The sequence below is a fragment of the Patagioenas fasciata genome, chromosome 16, assembly GCF_037038585.1.
Source record: "Patagioenas fasciata isolate bPatFas1 chromosome 16, bPatFas1.hap1, whole genome shotgun sequence".
Taxonomy (NCBI): domain Eukaryota; kingdom Metazoa; phylum Chordata; class Aves; order Columbiformes; family Columbidae; genus Patagioenas; species Patagioenas fasciata.
This window is the reverse complement of record NC_092535.1, coordinates 9688834-9709807: the sequence shown is the minus strand read 5'-3', so window position 1 is coordinate 9709807 and position 20974 is coordinate 9688834. Positions and strand designations below refer to the sequence as shown.

The window sequence follows — 20974 nt, the reverse complement described above, 5'->3', positions numbered from 1 at the left end:
AGAAGTAAGAGAACGGTGATGTAAAAGACGTTCCTCCCTTCAATCAGAATTCATGGTGGATTTGGGTAGAGCAGGCAAGGAGTACTAGTTAATCTGGCCTCAAATCTCGTGTTCTTCAGAAACAGGAGAGAGAAAAAACCAAAAAGTAGTTTAAACAACTCCGAAGCCTGTCACTTGGTTGTGATGTCAAGATCTAGAGGACTGGGTGACATTTCAGTGCTGATGCTGCAATAAGCAGCAAACTCTTCAAGGATTAATCACAGAATCACAGACTGGCTGGAGTTGGAAGGGAACTCTGGAGATCATCCAGTCCAACCCACCTGCTAATCTGTATTTTTATTTATTCTCTTCCTGAATGCCTGTTATTTTACTCCTCTCCCCTTCAACAAAGGGAATGCAGCAAGTTTATTAGAGATGCTGCTGCATTTTGGCTTGCTTCACATCATCTGTTTCTGCTCTACAAAGGCAAGGCAGCACAAAGAACTTCTTGGCTCACCTTGATTCTCATGACCTGCCTTCTTGGCAGTTGGGTTTTTTCTTCCTTTTTAAGGGAATGAGACATCATTTTGATCCCTATTGGCTCCTTCCTAGGAATTCTGGAGCACCTCTGTGGAAAGAAGTAAAATATTTCACTTTGATTATACAGAAATCAATAGCATTCCAAATACATACACAACTGCATTCATACTGTGTATTAAACAATTACTGACAAAAGCACTGGAAAATCATTTTCTTTCTAGAATACTGTGAACATCAGGTGTATTTACAAGCACACTGTTTAGAAAGTGGAATTTGCAGGTGATCCTTATTAACGAATTTCAGCTGTAATCAATAATTATGACTGTCTGTACTGTAAAGCTTTCAAATCCAGGCTGCCCTAGCACAGCAGGACTGTAATGTCACTTCTATGTTTGTATAACGACAACATTTACAAGAAAAGAAAGCGCTACTTACAGAGATGCTGTCCGGTAGCAAAGAAGAAGGATCTGCAGCCAATCCTCCGCAGGTGCAGGTCGGCTTCCTCTCTTCACTTGACTTTCGTAAAAGACCTTTAATTTGCAAGTGCTCTATTTACAGCCTTGGGTGTTTGGACCAACATGCCTCAAACTGATATCGATTTAAGCCACCTGATTTTATTTCTCTTTACTGTGGCTGGCTGTCGTGAGCCCACATGTCTATACGGTTGCTCAAATTTGATTTAACATTAGCAGATGATTTTAGAGAACTCTGGTTTATGGGAACAAGTCTCCCTGAGTAGTTACAGGATGGAACCAATGTTAAATAGGTATGTTTTAGAGACCAAATGCTGAACTGGTCTCCTTCAATGAGCAAAAGTACTGACCGACAGCGTGACCTGGTGAAGTGTCATCAAAAGACTTGATAGAATAAATGGAAATTTTAATACAATCTGTGCACCACCTCCAACATCTATATGAAAGCCTTCCAGAGAACAGGTCTTCTGAGTCAAAGGACACGTGGGTAACTTCAAAGCAGCTCTGATTTTCGCTCTGAAAAATACTGATGCTCCTTTTCAACAACAGTGCCAGAAGCCTGAAAAATAATGATGGATTCAAAATGCCATTTGTTAGAACAAAAGTCTTTGGATGTGGAGATGTTCTGTACCTGAGAAATCAGAGAAAGAACATTTTAAAAACTATTTAACAGCCAAACAGCACAAAGATTACAAGCGTACCATGTTGCGAGTACATGTGCTCTCTGTCCAGCTGCTCGTTACACTGATACTTCATAAATTGGCTTTGCTGGCCTCAGCATTTCCATAGAAAACAAGCATGAGAAAAGTGGTAAAATAAGAAAGGAGACAGAAAGCAAGATAAAACGCAGAGGAAATAAGAATGAATCGAGGATAAAAGACTACCGAGTTCTGGCAATGTGCTGGGTGAAGGTACCAGGTTCAGGCCACACTTGGTTTTCAGCCAGCATGCACTGTGCCTGTACAAGTCAAACAAGCGGGTTGGAAGCGATTATTATTATAGAAAGTCAGCCTAGAAAAGTGGATAGAGCAATACAAATGTCAAAAAAAGGAGCAACAACTGGCTCTTTGTTCCTCTTTGTCCCCTCCCTCCACACAGAACATCGTGATTGTCATCAAACAAATCCAATAGGATAAAAGAACGTTTAGTCGGCAATGTTTGCAGAGCGACTGGAAACACTTGGAAGTCTTTGATAATAAAGAACTATCTGACCAGGTAAAAAAAATGCCAAATCTACTTACCAGATTCTCTAGTACTGAGGTGTCTGTGTATAAATTGGTGCCTAACACACACTCAGCGTTTAGATGATTCATCTAGTAAGCCCTTACAGAAACCTTGTATATTCTTGCATTTTAAAAAAGGTAGTAATAAGAGGTGGTACTTCAAAAGTGTGATAGAAAAGAGAATTTTATGAGCTGAGTACCTTGTAACAGCTCAGAACTGCCACAAGTAGTTACCCCAATTTGCTCTTAAGTTCTAGGAATTAAAATTCTGTCTGTTTGGCAATGGTAAAGAATCACAGAACACCTCGGATTGAAAGGCACGTCTGGAGGTCAAGTCTGCAATGTCTGCTTCAAACAGGGCTCATCGCAAAACTACAGCGGGTTGCTCAGGGCATCAACCAGCCCAGCGCTGAATGCGCTGCTGCTGAAGAATTATCTTCCTTCTGCCCAGGCGGGGTTTTCCTTGTTGCGGCTTGTGCCCATTGCCCTTCACTCCTTCCTCTGTTCACCTCCAAGCAGAGTGCGGCTCTGTCCTCCCTGTAATATCCCCTCAGATGCTTCCTCCCCATCCTCCTCCTCCTCGCTAGGCTGAACGAGCCCAGTTCCCGTGTTCCTCCTTGCTCCAAGCCCCTATCACCCCTGTGCTCCTGCACTGGACTCTTCCCAGTTTGCTGGCACACCTGGAGGCCCCAAACACCACACTCCATTCTTGTTAAAACCAAAACATCAGTGGTTTCAGCCATGTGCTACAGACAAAAGTGAAGGTGGCTTTGCAAAGAGATCCCGCTAAGGAACAGGAAAATCTTTCTGCACGAAAATAGTGAAAAAGAGCAGGAAGAAAAAAAAAAAGGCAAAGAGAATGACAGGCAGAAACTAACAGGTTTGAAGAAATAAAACTCTACCCAGAATGTAGACACACAATAGTGTTGCTGTGGTTTTATGATCCCGATGTGCATCTTGCAGTGGAAAGGGCAGCACCCTTCATCCTGCCCCCCATGTCTACCTGCTCTTCCAACTGAGCCCAAGAGCTGGGGCAGCTCTAAGGTAAACCAGATCAGGAGAAAGGAAGAGAAAGACAATATTTGGCTATATCTGTTCCCCATCTGGTTCACACTGTGCCCACTTCAACCTTCCCTTGGTTCAAAGGGGAAGAAATAGAAAGAGGCGCTGGGAGAAACCTGCCAGTGATGGGCATCATCCCTTGTGCTCCGTTTAAACTGAGCGGAGACCTAAAGCATCTGACTGCGGACTCAGAGCACTAGTCTGCAAAGTTTCAGAAGCTGAGAATTAAAAGCATGGTACTTGAATATTGTTTCTCATTCAAGGTCAAATTATCTATCCCTCTAAGATCCAGGAATCTGAACAGGGAAATCCATACCCCTATTCCATAAGACAGTCTGTAGAACAAGAACCTGTTCTAGGTAGACACAGTCCATAAAATATAACAACATTGCTCAGTATCTGTGGATTTTTTGAGAAGAAACCTTTCATATTGTATCTTTAATGTCCTTCTAAGGTATTCAAAACAAGTAAGCAGGTTTAAGTACTCAGACATGACAGCAAAGGCAACGAGTACAGAAGCATAGGACATCCTCCAGAAGACACCCGAGATGGACCAAATGGACACAGGCAAGGTCAGTGATCTAAATGGGACACACTCCAAGCAGGAGCAATGCTGCAGCAAAAAATCTGGAGGTGCCTTGGCAATTTTAAGAACTTTGTAATCATAGTAGGAATAAACAGAGTACCAGGACATTCAGGTTCAAGCTCAAATTAATTTGACGCACCTGATTTCTTAACAAGAACAGCCCAAGCTGGGACAGGAGTGGCTCTCAAAGCTTGGCTAAACGCCTGTGTTTGTGCAACCGAATTCCACTGGCGAGAGAATCCTGTCTTCAGGAACAGGAATACAAGCGGCAAGAGAATCAAGGTTGGTGATATTAATACTGCCAGGATAGAAAACAGTTAACCTCCAGTGAAGATATCACTCTGAACGCACTGTCCAGCAGATTAAACATCAGCTCAAAGCTACGCATGTCCCCCACCAGTAGGTACAACAGGCTGGCTCTCAGGAAGACTATCCTCCAAAATTAGCTACTCTAATCAAAACTTTCTCCTTGAAGACCTTGCTGAGCAATCGGGCAGCTCCAGCAGTATTTGGCTGTCCTGAAAAACCTGCACAGGTTCCTGAACATATGTGATGGCCAGATGGCAGCTGCAGGAGCGCTGGCTCTGTTAGCCAGGCAGATGCCCCCTGAAACAATGCTAGTCCTTGTGCTGGAACCACAGAGAAAAACCTGCCCCATTCCTCTCCTCTGTGGCTGACAGAAGCCTTCCCAGAAGGTGCTTCAGGTGTTTTTTCCTCCAGTGATTCTTCAGAAGCTCCTGCACTGATCTGGCATTGAAAGCGACTACTGAGGTGTCACCTCCTGCACCAGTTCTGGCAGTGCCTGCAAACGCTGCCGCTCTTTTTGGTTGGCTTTTCGTCAGAAGGCCTGAACAAGTAGCTTTCCAAAGAAGCCTCCAGAGAAACCCACTGGGATCAATGGGGACATATTTGTTGTAACAATTACAATATTTGTTTACTTGCGTTTCTTGCCAATATCTGAGGAGCAGTCCCAGTGTTAATCCTGCACTTACACACAGAACTTGATACAGGTGCGAAGCTGCACAGTGTGGGACAGCACATGCAACAGGGGACACTGAAAAATGAATCCTGTGAACTGTGAGGAGATGGGATGTGATAGAAAGATGAGTTACACTAGGGTCACCGCGGGAATAACTCCTCAGCTGGAGGTGTTTCCTGACAAAGCTGAAGCAGCTGCTCCCCCTGAGAACACCAGACAGGCAGCAATGACAGGGAGGCCCTTGGAGCTCAACCCTGGCCACAACGAAAGAAAAATTCTGGTGATTGCTGGCAGGGCATGGATACCTCAGAACCCATCAGCAAGGTTCTTTAAATGTCTTCCCTAAATCATTACTGCTCCACTTTAAGCCTTTTACTACCACATCAGTGCATTTCTTGACCAACACGGTGTCTGGAAGACAAATGCTTTGGAAAGCAATCCAGACGGCAGAGGACGCTGACAGATGGTGTCACCGTGGCAGGTGGGACAGCCCAGCAGTGGCAGTCCACAGAATCCCAGAATGTCAGGGTTGGAAGGGACCTAGAAAGCTCATCCAGTGCAATCACCCCATGGAGCAGGAACACCCAGCTGAGGTTCCACAGGAAGGTGTCCAGGCGGGTTTGAATGTCTGCAGAGAAGGAGACTTCACAACCTCCCTGGGCAGCCTGGGCCAGGCTCTGCCACCCTCACCATCAAGAAGTTTCTTCTCATATTTAAGTGGAATCTCCTGTGTTCCAGTTTGTACCCATTACTCCTTGTCCTGTCACTGGTTGTCACTGAGAAGAGCCTGGCTCCATCCTCCTGACACTCCCCCTTTCCATATTGATCCCCATGAATGAGTCACCCCTCAGTCTCCTCTTCTCCAGCTCCAGAGCCCCAGCTCCCTCAGCCTTTCCTCACACAGGAGATGCTCCACTCCCTTCAGCATCTTGGTGGCTGCGCTGGACTCTCTCCAGCAGTTCCCTGTCCTTCTGGAACTGAGGGGCCACAACTGGACACAATATCCCAGGTGTGGTCTCCCCAGGGCAGAGCAGAGGGACAGGAGAACCTCTCTGACCTACTGACCACCCCCTTCTAATCCACCCCAGGTACCATTGGCCTTCCTGGCCACAAGGGCCCAGTGCTGGCTCATGGTCACCCTGCTGTCCCCAGGACCCCCAGGTCCCTTTCCCGTACGCTGCTCTCTAATAGGTCATTCCTCAACTTATACTGGAACCTGGGGTTGTTCCTGCCCAGATTCAAGACTCTGCATTTGCCCTTGTTCTATTTCATTATATTTTTTTCCTGCCCAGCTCTCCAGCCTGTCCAGGTCTCTGGATGGCAGCACAGCTTCCAGTGTCAGCCACTCCTCCCAGCTTGGCGTCATCAGCAAACTTGCTGACAGTCACTCTATTCCCTCATCCAAGTTGTTGATCAATATATTGAATAATACAGCCCCAGCACTGACCCCTGAGGCACTGCACTGGATCCAGGCCTCAACTGGACTCTGCCCCATTGACCACGACTCTCTGGCTTCTTCCCTTCAGCCAGTTCTTAGTCCACCTCACTACCCGATCATCCAGCGTCACCAGCCCTGGTCAGACACTGGCACGGGTCCCCGCGGAGATGACAGAGCACATATTGCCACGACCAACAGAGGAATATGGAGAATAGCTTTATGCAGCTCTATCTATATAAAGCTAATATCTGCAGTGGGCTGGCAGACACCACATGTTTAGCGGTATGGTGTTGACAACGTGCATAGCTGCAATGGTCTTCTACTTTAAAGGACCATGAAGAAGATTTGCCTGGGATTGTTATTGATACTGCTCACAGTGTTAAACTGGAGATCAAAATTTACTCCCTGTAATTAACCTGGATTAAATTGAGTTGTCAGAGGGCTGTAAGGGCAGACACGTGTAATGTGGATAATTAAACTGACAGAACTTACTTCAGCGACTCAAGATTCCTTTTCAACCTGTTGTTGGAGATACACATATATATAATTACTATTTTCATATAAAGCCTAGAAAATATTTGATTTGGCCATTTAGTAATGGATTCCATGCAGCACCTCTGTGCTCGCTCCAAGTGAGATAAGACACTGAGGCAGCCAAGGAGAGAGATCCCAGCAGGGTCAAGTCCGTTCACCCTCTTTCGGGCACAGGCTTTGCTGCCTACGGTGAGCAACGTCTGTCAGCGGCTGTGAGCCTTGAGACAGGCAGTTCATAGCTTGCTTTGCTGCTCCTACAGCACATGTCAAGTATCAAAGGCCCAAGACTTGGAGAAAGTAGAAAGTCTGTTCCAGGAGTTCAGCTCCCTGCCTGGTTTTGCACATCCTCACCATAATGTTATCTAAATTAACCTTCCACAGCTTGCTTATGGGAATGTCAGAGAAGGCAGTACAATTAAGATGATAAATCAGCAATCACAAATTGAAGGTAGAGTATTACTCAGCTCAAGGAATTGCATGAGAGTGGAACTGGAACTAATATCCAGGGGAAGCAAACTTTGCATTCACTTTGAAAGCCTGTGCAGGATGATTCTTCACAGCATAAAATAACAGTGCTGGTGCACCTGCCTTTGTTACCATAGTCTCAGAAAGACAATCAGCAGCATCAGTTACTATGATTATACCAATAATTTTAAGGGACATGGCTGTCCACAAGGGGCAAAAGCAGTGTAACAACGGTCATGCACAATGAAATGAGTAGATCAGTCCCAACTAACCCTCCACCAGCTGGTGGGTGACAGCTGCACCCAAGCACGGACTTAGCGAAACTCTCCAGGGGCCACACCACAGCAAGACACACAGAGACCAACAAAAGCAAAGCTGCAGATCACACCGGTTTGTAACAAAATTATATGGACTCTGAGGACCTACGGTGCCAGTTACAGCATCCTGCTCTGTTGACCAGAGATTTATCTTTACAATCACTGCAAGGCTAAGAGAGCTTTGAGGCAGACTCTTCAAATTTTCCCTCCAACCAATACACGTTCTTGTCAGGAGTGGAACGTTTGACATGCTGATATTCTGTGGGTTGATATAAGGATACTGTTGTTACTTCATGGCTATTTTAAGACTTACACAGTCACGGAATGGATGCTGAATGGCCAGAGCAGTTCCTTTTTGCATCTGAATAAACGCGAGTTTTGTTATTGATCTACTGTAGGGTATTTTTGTTCTTTCATTCAGACACTTCTTCAGTTCCAGACGGAACAATCCCATTGCCCCAAAACACACGTCATAAAGACAAGCAAAGACCATATTTGAAGAAATACCTCCTGTTAAAAAGACAGTATTGCCCTTGCTAACATCTTCTTGCCAATGAAAACCAGCAGTGCAGGAAACTTCTGACCAAGAAGAAACTCTTTAAGACCTGGTAGAGGTGAGAATCTGGATCTAGTGACACAGAAGGAAAATTCATCCTAAAAAGTCCTGGATCACCCAGTGAGGGAACAGGACATCTTCACATACGCAAACCAAGGCTAAGAACATGGGCAAAACCAAATTCCTCACATTTAACATTCACATGGATAATGCTCTGACTACAGGTTACCCCCTCATCCTCAATACCTGAAATTCCCTTTCGAACATCAGTGCTTCCCGCAGGTGGAGGGGACAAATATGACCCTGCCACTCCCAACATCCTCGTTGGCGACTTTTTTAGAAGAGTTTTCAAACGAGTGTGCCAGCTGGTTCTTTGAAAACAAATACACAAACGACATTTATCCTCTGGAATGGAAATCTCAACTCTTCTATCAATTTTCACACACATCGGCTCCTCACATACCAATTACATGCGCTCGGAGGACACTACTCATGACACTCAGCACACCAGAGAAACACGTTATGTTTTTGAAAGAACCACATGGAAAGTGCTTTTATAAAGTAAGAGATGCTCTATTCATTGTATACACTGCTCTCAAACACCATCCTAAAAACTATTAAAAAAAAAAAGTGATAATATATGTTAGAACATCCTGGCCAGTGGAGAATTTTCCCCAGAGTCATCCCTGCCAGTCTTTAAGCTGTCTCCCAATCTTGCTTAAGCTTGTCATCAGAGGAAGCTTTTTGTGAGGAAAAAAGAGGAAAAACCAAGCACATGTTGTCAAACCCTCCCCTTCCACCTTCCCGTAAGGACCTTCTATCCCAGAGCCAGCACTCGCAGGTCTCACACCTGGGAAGTCACATCCTGTGCATGAACGACCCTCACACCCCAGAGATGGGAGGAAATAACTCCCGAGAGCAGACTGAACCCGCACAGATCGCTAGTGAAGGGCAAACACACCGAACTGCTGCAGAGGCAGCTCTGGCAAGGTCGGCGCTCAGTCCGATTGTCAATCCCGATCCTCAGGGAAACCCACAAACTGCCCTCCAGCCACAAACCAAGAAATAAAAATCCGTGACACTTCCAGACAGCAACTGTGCTGCTCTGCCACACCGTAACCCCACAACCCACGGGCTGTCACCTCTCTCTTTCTCTGCCTACATCTCATCCGGGCATTTAAACATGCCAGGAAACATCACTTCTCTTCCCCTGAGAAGACAAGTATCACATCATTCCTGTTTCCCTACAAATCAGCATTCCCATGCTGAACTTGCCAGCTCCATTTCCTTTCAAATAGGACTTGATGGATACAGACTCAAAACTCCCAGGGATTTTCTCATTTCCATTCCATTTGGAAAGCAAGCTGGCACTTTTAGCTCAGGCCTGAAGGTGGCTTGCATGCCTGAAAGCTTTTCTACTTTTCAGACTGTGCGCTCTAATGAAAGACATCACCTCTGCATGCATCCTTAGACATCACGGCCACAACAATGCTCCTGTGTTTCTAGATACTTTAAAAAAATCAAGCCATATCTACATTCAAAATAAACTTCCAATCCTTAGAAAATGTTTCAAAACCTGATTTTGAATCCTCAAAAGTTTAAAGACACATTGCGCCTCCTAAACCACTAAGGTTAGAGGAAATTTGAGTGATATCTTACAGGGCCACTGTAAAATTCTAGTTTTCCAACTTAAACTGTTCACAAGTCATCACTATTCTCAAGTAAAGATTTGAAAATAGATGAGAAAGTGCTCATTGCCATTAGAGAGCAAGATAAAGCTAGAAAGACACAGAAACTGCTTAATATCACAAAAACATTAGTCTTCCCTAACAAATCAGCCAGTCCCAGTGTCTGATGGGAGGAACTGGGACCACACTCAGACTGTGGGAAAACAAATATTGATCCAAACAACTTGACGTTCAAAGGTCTTCACTCTCTCAACTTCCTGTTCGCCGTTACAACTCCATTGGCCCTTGGTAAGCGTTCCAGGAGATCCAGGTCTCACTTCTCAACTCTCTGTTGCTCACCCTTGCCCCCCAGAGCTGTGGTTTCTGTAGCAACTATGGTGCAAATCTTGAGAGAAGGAAAAAGTCAGCAGACACACACTTGTGTCCACACCTCAACATTCACACCCGTGCACAGAGGCATGCGGAGTCACAAACCTACTGACAAAATTATTGACCCATTGAAGATATAATCCACGTTTGAGAAAACATTTGAACCACTGTATGGGAGGTGAAAGCTCCACCACCCAAATATTTTCTAGGTGAAAGCCTGTCAATGCATCTACATTCAACTCATCCTTGTTCTGAAAAATGACCTGCGCTCTTACCATCGTGATTAGAATTTCCCAGGGTCCAGGGCTCATCGGAATCAAAGTGAGTATCTCCTCCTATTCCTGGTCCAGGAAAGTAAGCGTGAGCTAGGAATCCACCTTCTCCATCAAACGGAGAACTGTCTCCATGGAAACCAGAAGCAAAAAATATCATAATATCTGCCTCCTTTCTGTCATTTTTAATTTCGTGGTAGGGGACCTCTTCAAAGGTCAGCGGTGTCACCCTCTGCCAAACGTCAAACGCCTGTCGGATGGCTCTCCTCGTATCGACCTCTCCAACCTTGGGGGTATAGTTGTGTACGCTGTGCGGATGAGAAAGAAGTGTCCTTTAAACTTGCAGAACACATTGAAGATTTCTTACTATAATTCCAGTACACAGCCACATCTACACGGTTTCCATTTCCAAAGGGTCTTTCTTTTTTGCAGCTACTACTTTGTGCACGCAAAGTTTTGCCATTACAAATAAAGTTACAAACAAAACTACGTTTTGCATTTACTAACAAGAATCTTCCCAATGCTTTGGTTAATCTTGCATCCCTGCCTAAAAACCTGAGAACCTTTCAGTCCTGGTGTAGACAGCTAAACAAGGTGGTTTAAAAATGTAAATCACTTTGGATTTTGTCTGAAATCATTGTGCTAAAATGGAACCCAGCACACATCTTTACTCATCATTCATTTTCTCATTGAGAATAGACTCTTCAGTTACTCCAGTGCTCTCAAAGTGTTTCCCCCCAGCATGTTCTGAGCATCTAAAGGCTCACGCAGCCATTGGAGCAAAAAGTACTTACTTACAACATTTGCTTACCAGACAAATACAGAACCTTTTTTCCCCCCCCAAAAAAAGGCGCATGGAGGGGTCTATACCTGTAGGTTATATGCTTCTGCCTCCACTTCTGTCCAGTTAGTGCATACCGCTTTTTCCTCCGGCTATGGCGTAGGTGGGGATGATCTGGAACTCCACATCGAGGCTTCTTCATCCACCTGGAAGGGAAGGAAAGAGTTTGGAAACAAACAGTCTGGAAAAAGAGATTCCAAAGAACTCGGGGTGGCTGGAAGGGCTCCGAAGGACGGTCAGTGCAGACACCAAGAAGGGCTCAGTATCCCCTCTCTTGGGTTCACCCTCTATGCACAGAGCTGCACATCCACCTCTGCTGACAATCCACACCCCAGTACACCCCAAATAATTCATTTTTCTTTGTGGAAACACAGGCACCAGATCATGTAGACCTCACGCTTGTCAAGAGCTTAGTGACAATAATGCCACAAGAGAGGCCCAGATCAAAACCGCACACGCGTGTGCAGTGGGATGGATCAAACTCTGCCATCACCTGCTCTATCCACTCTCCATTGTTAAAGTGCTCCTGTGCCAGCAAAACAACCTCCAATTTGTAACTTGCTAGATAAGACCGAAAATGAGCAACCACGACCCTCCCAGGTAGCAACAAAGGCTTACACCTGTAATAACCAGAACAGACCACTCCAATCTGTGGGTCACAGTCACCAAGTTCTGTTAGGTCCTCCCCATAAGCCTTGACTCTTTTCATGTCCCTCGTCACGTAGGAACCTTTTGTCTCTATGGCCAGGTGACCTGGAAGAGCAAAGGCTGCTGTCCCTTGCACAGGACCCAGCTCCGACCATCAGAGAAGACAGGTCTCCTCCCCAACCTCCTTCTTCTCCAGTCTCAACAGATCTTTGCCTGTTTCTTGCACCAGGTTGAAGGTGCTCAAGCACTGGCACAGGTAGAGTCTTCATCCTTGGAGGTATCCCAAACCCAACTGGACGTGGTCCTGGGCAACCTGCTCCAGCTGTCCCTGTTTGAGGAGGAGGTTGCAGTAGATGGTCTCAAGAAGTCCTTTTCTGATATAAATCATTATCTGACAAGGAGAAATCGACTGTACCCCAGAACACTATCCATCTCGCTGGTGCTGGCACACTCCAGAGAAGTCAGAAGCAGCTTATGGAGCAAGGAATCTGCCCATGTGGCAGCGGGGGAGAGAGGAGACAGGGACAGGAACACAGAAACTACAGGTACTGCTCTCCAAAGGTCCCAGCACAGCAGATTTCTACCCCAGCCACATTCTTTAGGATTTTGCAGTGCAGCCCAGGACAGAAGACCAGCACCCAGGAATAATGCAAGTGGTGTCTGGCCACAGCCTCCTGAGCACAGTGGCCCTCGGCCCAGCTTGGGCTGCTGCTGGGGACGTGGCCCTGGCATTCGTCAGGGGTTTTGCACGTTTGGTCTGACAGCAAGGGCAAGTATCCACTGTGACACAAGGCCTTGAGAACACACTGCAGGACATGAGATACGGAACACGCCACTGCCTGGGCACACACAAGAAGAGCATCGTAGCCAATCCTGGCAGATTTCACAGAGTCACAGAATGGTTGAGGTTGGAAGGGACCTCTGGAGATCATCTAGTCCAGCCATAGGAGGAGACTTCACAACCTCTCTGGGCAGCCTCTTCCAGTGCTCTGTCACCTCTCCTCTGTCACTGGGCACCACTGAAAGCAGTCTGGTCCATCCTCTGACACCCACCCTGAGATATTTATAAACACTGATGAGATCCCCTCTCAGCTTCTCTTCTCAAGCTGAACAGACACGGCTCTCTCCTCATAAGAAAAGTGCTCTAGGCCCCTAATCACAGTATCACAATATCACAGTATCACATAGCCCACCACTTGACTACCCAGTTCTCTCCCCTCTCCTCAGCAGGGCTTCCCCACATCCCCAGCCACCTAGGGACAAGTTTTGGCCTCCCAATGCAGACATTCCCCCATCAGCTGCAGCCAGCCAGTGATAAGCAGTCCATATGTGCCCACATGCTTGAGCCTAAGCAATATACATCTCATCTACCAGAAATATTAGCCCCACACCTTCAGGATGGGAGCCTCTTCCCACCCGCAGGAGACGGTTTTCAAGACTTCTTTTCAGAACACCTTTTAAATAAAAACCAGACAGACACTTTGCCTCATCCAGCCTCACAAGGACCTTCTTTCACAGCACACACCGTTCGGGAAGCGGAGCAGCCGACCTCTCCTTAGGTCACTTCCTACATCTAAAACCTGCGCGGGCTTACAAAGTGCACTCACCTGTCATCTGCTCCCCACCACGAACGGAGCAAATGAGACTTGCTACACACATAGAACCGAACATAACAGGAACCCAAGCTGGGTACATAAAGCCAGCACACATCTTCCCCTCTTACATCACCTTGCAGTTATCGGTACGGTACGTCTTTCAGAAACGTAAGGAAATGTCTTGCCCACACAACTGCTGCCACCTTCAAAGAGAAGCAACACATCTGAGGTTTGCTTTCAGAAAATCCATAATAACTCAACCCCAATACACTGTGTTTTTCCAAGTGTCCTTTATTTGTGTTCTTTCGCATTGCTTCTGCCACTCTGCTAGAGAGATGTTCGGCTTAACGTAGCCTAGATATTTCTGAGTATTTTTTAAAAAATTCCAGTCACGTGATACGGCACCGAGTTTTCATAGCATAACACGATACAAACCACAGTGTGAATGAGGTTTTCATCTCCTGAGCTACGTGAGAGCTCCAGTACTCTGAACACCATCAGGCCCTGATCACAGTCAGAAAATCACCTTCTGTTCTACCTTTACTGGTTATCATCTAGAAGGCAAAAAGTAAGAGGAGAGTGTTACCAAACCATGGTGGATGTGTGGGACGGGACAGCAGGACTTTCCCGGGCAGTGCCAGCTCTGCTGAGACACCAGCAACACACCCTCGAGCCCCTCACCCCCCAGGCCCGCTTGAGGGACGGACACCGGCTGCCCCACGCCCAACAGGCTGCGGGAGATCAGCCCCACAGGGGCTGTCGGAGCCAACCAGAACTGCACAGAGACCCAGCCAAGAGTTCATTCCCTCAAAGACAGCCAAGTTCCCTGCCCATGCCGGCCCCGTCCCATGGCGGAGCTGCAACGCCAGCACCCTGGCCTTCAGGGGCTTCTTCAGCCAAAGCTGCCAAGGTATCGGTGTTTGCAGAGCTGCCGACAGATTCACGCTATGCACAGCTGCCTAACTCCTCTTTCAACCCCGTAACACCTGGGCCTGTCTGAACCCCCATATTCTACCACAGTTTGCTCCAGAGCTCGGCTACACACATTCCGAAACAGACCCGGCAATAAAGCCCAACTACCTGGGTAGAGCCAGTACCCGAGTTGTGCTCCTGAGCTCAAGTAAGGCTGGGAATGTTTTCCTGTATCAGTTCCCTGATTCAACGTACTTCCCAGACATAGGGAACCCAGTCTAACCTCATGGGCCAGGTACAAGACCAGCCATCTCTTATTTTCTCAGCAGGGCAGATCTACGGCAAAATAATCACAAAGCTGTAGCTTGCTGCTGTTGATCTTCTTCAGCTGAGCTTTCGGACAGCCATTCTCTACTGAGCACTTTGGATAACCCCTTCTGTGCTCCAGGGGATTTATAAAAACACATCACATCAGAAACAACCGCAAAAGACAATTACTCGACGCACAATTCAGATACTTATGGTTTCCTTCCCCCACCCCGCAGCCTTTTTTTTAATTAGCACGAGAATAACACAAGTTTATACTTGGCATTAGCAGGAGGACCATGAGCCAGCACTGGGCCCTTGTGGCCAGGAAGGCCAATGGTACCTGGGGTGGGTTAGAAGGGGGTGGTCAGTAGGTCAGAGAGGTTCTCCTGCCCCTCTACTCTGCCCTGGGGAGACCACACCTGGAATATTGTGTCCAGTTGTTGCCCCTCAGTTCCAGAAGGACAGGGAACTGCTGGAGAGAGTCCAGCGCAGCCACCAGGATGCTAAAGGGAGTGGAGCATCTCCCGTGTGAGGAAAGGCTGAGGGAGCTGGGGCTCTGGAGCTGGAGAAGAGGAGACTGAGGGGGGACTCATTCATGGGGATCAATATGGAAACGGGGAGTGTCAGGAGGCTGGAGCCAGGCTCTTCTCGGTGACAACCAGTGACAGGACAAGGGGCAATGGGTGCAAACTGGAACACAGGAGGTTCCACTTAAATTTGAGAAGAAACTTCTTCCCAGTGAGGGTGCCAGAGCCTGGCCCAGGCTCCTCAGGGAGGTTGTGGAGTCTCCTTCTCTGCAGACATTCAAACCCGCCTGGACACCTTCCTGTGGAACCTCAGCTGGGTGTTCCTGCTCCGGTGGGAGGATTGCACTGGGACTGGATGAGCTTTCGAGGTCCCTTCCAATCCCTCCACAAGACTCTGTTAAATCAGGGAAGGTGTCATTCAGTCACCTACTCCTGCGCCGGTGGGAGTGGTATCTTCAAACAGTGTCATGTATCCCAAGGTCAGTAATCTTTTCAACAGACTGAAAACACAGCACAAGACACATGAGACACTCCCAACACCACTAAGACTATTTCTCGGCTCCGTCCAGGGCCATGTGATTGATTACAACAAACACAGCAGTCATCACTTTTGCTAGACATCAGTGTCCCTTCTCTCCAGCACGCTCCCAGGACCATCGCCTTGCCCAGCTGCCAAGCAAAATTACAACTCCACCCGCCAGCTGCGGGCAGGCACGAAGTTTGCCGAGGCACTGGCAGCTGCAGGACACGAGGAGGCTGTTCTACAAATTCTCCCCTGCTCTCCTTACAAGCTGGTACCTCAGGGCAGCCTCTCTGCTGAACACATTCCCACCCCACAGGTCCCAGTAAGCAATACCAACGGTGTTGTTCCTTCCCATTCCCCACTCCCACTGGCAGCCCCTGCATGGTGGCTTTCACACTCTCGGGGACTGGGGACACATGGGGAAGGAGATGAAAAACTTCAGGCTTCTATAATAAGTGTGAACAGAATATGCACAATTTGTTGCCTAACAAAGAAACCACAGAAAACAGTAACTTCGCACTCTGACTGATTCTAAAGTCACCTTACAGGGACAGAGGTTACGACACTGACAGAAGCAACGGAAAAATTCATAATTGCCATCTCAAAACTCGTACCACAGACTGAATTAACAGCTTAGCAAACGCCTGAGTAATCCACTCCCGAGCTCTCAGAGCCAGCCTGCCTGCCAGCTCTGCTCCTTTTGCTCAGCTTTCACAACCAGGGCTGGGCCGACAGCCCAGCACGGCCCAGCCACACGTGCCCCTCAACTCAAAACACAGGCTCGCTGCTAACAGCATTTAGGAGCTGTTTTTCCTTTCACGGAATTTCTGGGTAGGTACTCCTGCCATACAACACAGGGAGCTCCTGATTCAGGACAGAGGGAGGTAGAGCACAGCACACCCGCGCTGGGTTGCAGCTGAGGTTCCAAGCCTTTGGAGAGTGGAGTTTCCGAAGAGGTACCATCCAGGTCTTTCACCCACCTGCCTTTGGGTGGTCACGCACCAATCAAGCCCTGCCCTTACACAAACTCCGTAAAATGTGGGCAACACCTTCATTTCCACCAGAAAAATCCTTTTACTTACTAAAGCAGGGACTCCCAAATGCAGTTTGCTCCCACCGCCCACAGGGCAGCAGGCCCTAACTTCCAAACTAGCCCCCCAGTGCCATGGCCCCTTCTTCCCCCAGCCCCTTCCAACTCACACGCATCCCACCTGCAAGCTTCTGCACACAACCGCACATACACAACCTTGCTCTCTGGTTCTGCTTCAGCATTCACTTACAAACTGTGCTGCTAAGGGCAAAGAGATCCCAGATGGAAAATCCCCACCTTTAAAAAGCATTTCATTTGCAACTCATTTGGAAAACAAACAAACAGGATTTTCTCTGTCCCTCAATGGAGAGCAAGGGGCTTGTCCTGTGAGCTGAATGAGTGTGGGAGAGGCGCTCCCAATCCAGGATGGATGATCCTCTCCCGCCTAATTCACTCATTTCTTCTGTTTCTCCCTCTTCTTGTAGTCTGGAAGGCACACAACCAAACCCCTTTGTTCTGCCCACTACTTGGTTACTTGGTGCCCCATTCTTTAGTGCTACTGTGTCCCTTTTGCCAGCAGAGTGCTGCAACAGGAGAGACGAACTCGGCAGAGCACACTCTAAAAGGATCTGTTGATGCAATAAGAAAAGGTCAAGGGAAAACTCTCAGGCAGCGCCTAAACAAGTCCTATTATTTGTGCTTTCTTTTGTTGCCCACCACGAGATGCTTCTTTCCCCCAGAATTAGTAAGACCTTCTCTGCGTTCTGCTTTAGTCAATGGATGCTGCCCTAGCCCAGACCAGCAGCAGATTCAGTCAATACACAACATCCAGTCAAGCGGATGATGTGGACCAGCAGCAACAAACTGCTCCCACCCCCGGCACAACAGGGTTACCACCTAAACCACCTCAGCACACGCTGAAGAGCAGGCTAAAGGCAACAGCCTTCAAAGAACAAAGCCGCTCCAGCCCAGGCGATTTAGATCGATGCTTCCGTGCTGTCGAGACACTGATCGCAAACAATAGATAACACACGGTCAGCGTACAGCAGAGAACACCTGATGTCCAACAAACGGCAACTACTGACAGCTAACTAGTCTTGGCTATCGCCATCAGACTACGACTCACTTCAAATTGGAACTGTAGATCTCCACAAATGGCATCTATGGAGACCCACGATTCCAGTTAATTACTAAATACACTAGAAGCCATTTCTGAAGCCAGATCTTCACCTAAATCCAGACAGAGATGGAAATAAAGGAAACGCTCGATGTTCTCTGCTTTCAGAAACTCACAGGATTCACACTTTGCTGTGCATGATCAGCAGGGATCCATGTACAAAAAACAACACTTAGCAGGAGCTTCTCCTCATGCTTGCAAACAGTACTATTGGCAAAAAGAAAAGGTGGGATTGTCCCAATGTTTTTGTTAGGGGCACCTTTCTGTAACCAAGACTTCTCTGGCTGAGTCAGTCAAATATATCCCTTTTGAGGACTTCTTATAGCTGGAATAATAACTCAGGTAATGTGACAATGTGTTAAGAAAGGGAAAGACAAAATTAGCCTACGTTACTCTTACTCAATAGTTGTCTGGTCCAAAACTCCTGTTACTGGGATCCCATAAAACTGCTGCATAGTGGCAACTGCGGACTGCACGGCTTTTCCCGACTGCAAGGCAGACGTCTGGCTGTCAGATGGAAGTAAGTAGCCGTAAGTTTTTAACCAAACCTGTAAAACAGAGAAACAGATGGTGAGATGCCACAGTAAGTTTCCAACTTAACAGATCAGAACATTTCCTCAAAAGAAAAAGTGACTAACTAGCCCCCAAAAAATTCATCTACCTCCCTCTTTTTTTAATTAGGTTTGGTAATATCATCTGATCCCCAGGGAAGGTTGAAGACCCAGCTTCATATCACCTTGTCCTGACAGGACAAAGCAGACCTGCCAATTCAAAACAGTCATCATCCCTACTGAGTAACTGGGGCAGGCTTAGGTCTCTGGAGCACCAGAGATGCCCAGGGAGCTCTGTCCTTGTTCCAGAGACCCCCTGCGCACCCTGTCACCTGCGCACCCTGTCCCCTGCGCACCCTGTCACCTTGCTGTCACCAGACCCCTCAGCCCCCACAGCATCACGTTCCCCAGAACCCACTGCCCACCCACCGCCTGCTGCTGCTCTGAACCATCACCCCAAGCAAACGGCTTAACCCGGGCGGTCCCTGCAAACACAGGTTCAGCTTCACACTTGCACTGAGCACAGGAGTATTTCTTTAAAAAAATATATTTAAAAAAGCACCACCAAAAAACACACTGGGAAAGTTTGCAGAGACTCTGGTTAGGTGCATTTTTTTTCTCTACTAATAGCAGATATCTAGCAAATTGTCAAAACAGGAAAAGAGCCAACTCTCCTCAAGGAGTTTTGTCCCTTTTCCCCACCTCCCCCCCAAAATGCAGCCTTAGAAAAAAACACATCAAACTTGTCAAAATGTTAAGGACAGCATTTCCAAAAACACCCATCAATTAGGGTTTTTTTCTTTCCCCTTCTCACTTTGATACCAGAAGAAAAAGGAATATTAATTCACCATCAAGTGCAATCGCCAATAAAACTTGAAAGAAGGCTTGCTTTCAGAAGCTTTCCATCAAATCCTTTCACACACACACCCCTCAGTGTTTCTTCTGGCCAGTACCCCAGCCCTCCGATTCAGCACTTCGACCAAGGGTTACTATGAGATCAACAGATATCCCATAAGCTTTTTCCAGCCACGAGGACAATCCCATCTGACCCACAGGACAGAGTCCTCAGCACACAAGCGCTGCCGAATCACCTGGTTGCTCAGAGGGAGAGGAGACGAACACAGCCCCTTAGCCCAACAGGGCAGCGGGAAAGGGGCTCAGGTCAGGGGAGCACAAGAGGGAGAACAATCCCCATTTCTTCATGGCAACAGGAAGATACCGGAATCCATTGGGAAGAGAGAAAGGTCTTGCTTCCGCAGCAAGAGAACAAAGGCATAAGACAGTACCTGGGCCAGGCATGCTAAAGTTCACACACGGCGCTATTCAACATGGACGTCAGCAATGGCTCCAGGCAAAGCCAAGCTGCAAACCGGCTTGGAGACTGGACATTTGTTACCGCTGCCTTGGCACCTCGCGTTGGCCTCTGACGAGCACAGCGCGCTGGAACACCTGAACCTCCCGTCTGACCAAAGGATGCTGTCTCTGAGCAGCAAGGGCAGAGCTCAGTAACCAAAATAGCTCTGAGAGGGACTGCCACCAACTACCGCTGTTCCTCCCGGCCAGACTCGGACACGGCAGCGGGCAAGGGACGGGGACGCCGGGGCAAGGGACGGGGACGCCGGGGCAAGGGACGGGGACGCCGGGGCAAGGGACGGGGACGCCGGGGCAAGGGACGGGGACGCCGGGGCAAGGGACGGGGACGCCGGGGCAAGGGACGGGGACGCCGGGGCAAGGGACGGGGACGCCGGGGCAAGGGACGGGGACGCCGGGGCAAGGGACGGGGACGCCGGGGCAAGGGACGGGGACGCCGGGGCAAGGGACGGGGACGCCAGGAGACGTTCGCACAGGCACCGCGAGCGGCTCTCCCCGGGAGGCCGGTGCTCCCAGCACACGGGGGTCCCGCCTGCCCCGGCACAGGCCGGGGAGCTGCCAGCGACAGCGGCCGCGCACCCTCAGCCCAGCCCGGCAGCAGAAACCGAGCCCGGCCGCTCCGGCAGCGCTTCGAGGCCCTACGGGGGGTGCCCGAGGGCTCCTGGCGGGCGGCAGAGCCCGGGCGCGGAGGAGCCGGGGAGCCGCTGCCCTCCCCACTTCCCAGCCCGCCCCCGGGCCAACGCAACGCACAGCCCGGCCCCGGGCTTCCCGGGCCCCGGTCCCAGCTCCGGCACCAGCGGCCTCCCCACCCCACAGAGCCGCCCGGGCTGGCCCCAGCCCCGCTCGCAGACCTACCCGGCCGGGGCTGGTGTCGGCGGCGGCGCGGAGCAGCGCACAGAGCAGCGGCAGCAGCGAGCCCGCCGCGGCCAGGCCCCGGCGCCGCCTCAGCGCCATGGCAGCGCTCGGGGCTCCGGGCAGCGCTCCGGCCCAGCGGCGCAGGCTGCGGCTG

At 48.7% G+C, this 20974-nt stretch overlaps 1 protein-coding gene across 2 annotated transcripts in view; it reads right to left on the bottom strand.

Moving 5' to 3' along the window:
- MMP24 (matrix metallopeptidase 24) overlaps positions 1–20974 on the bottom strand; it is a 46253-nt gene extending 25279 nt beyond the window's left edge. The window contains exons 1-4 of one of the 2 annotated variants that reach the window (XM_065849475.2): positions 20821–20974; positions 18443–18591; positions 11352–11468; positions 10485–10789 (exon numbers count right to left, since the gene is read on the bottom strand). In XM_065849475.2, coding sequence (XP_065705547.2) covers positions 10485–10789; positions 11352–11468; positions 18443–18591; positions 20821–20919 — 670 coding nt within the window. In that variant the 5' untranslated portion in view covers positions 20920–20974. Of the gene's footprint in view, positions 1–10484; positions 10790–11351; positions 11469–18431; positions 18592–20820 lie in introns of those variants that run through there. The other variant, XM_071815632.1, reaches the window with a different exon arrangement.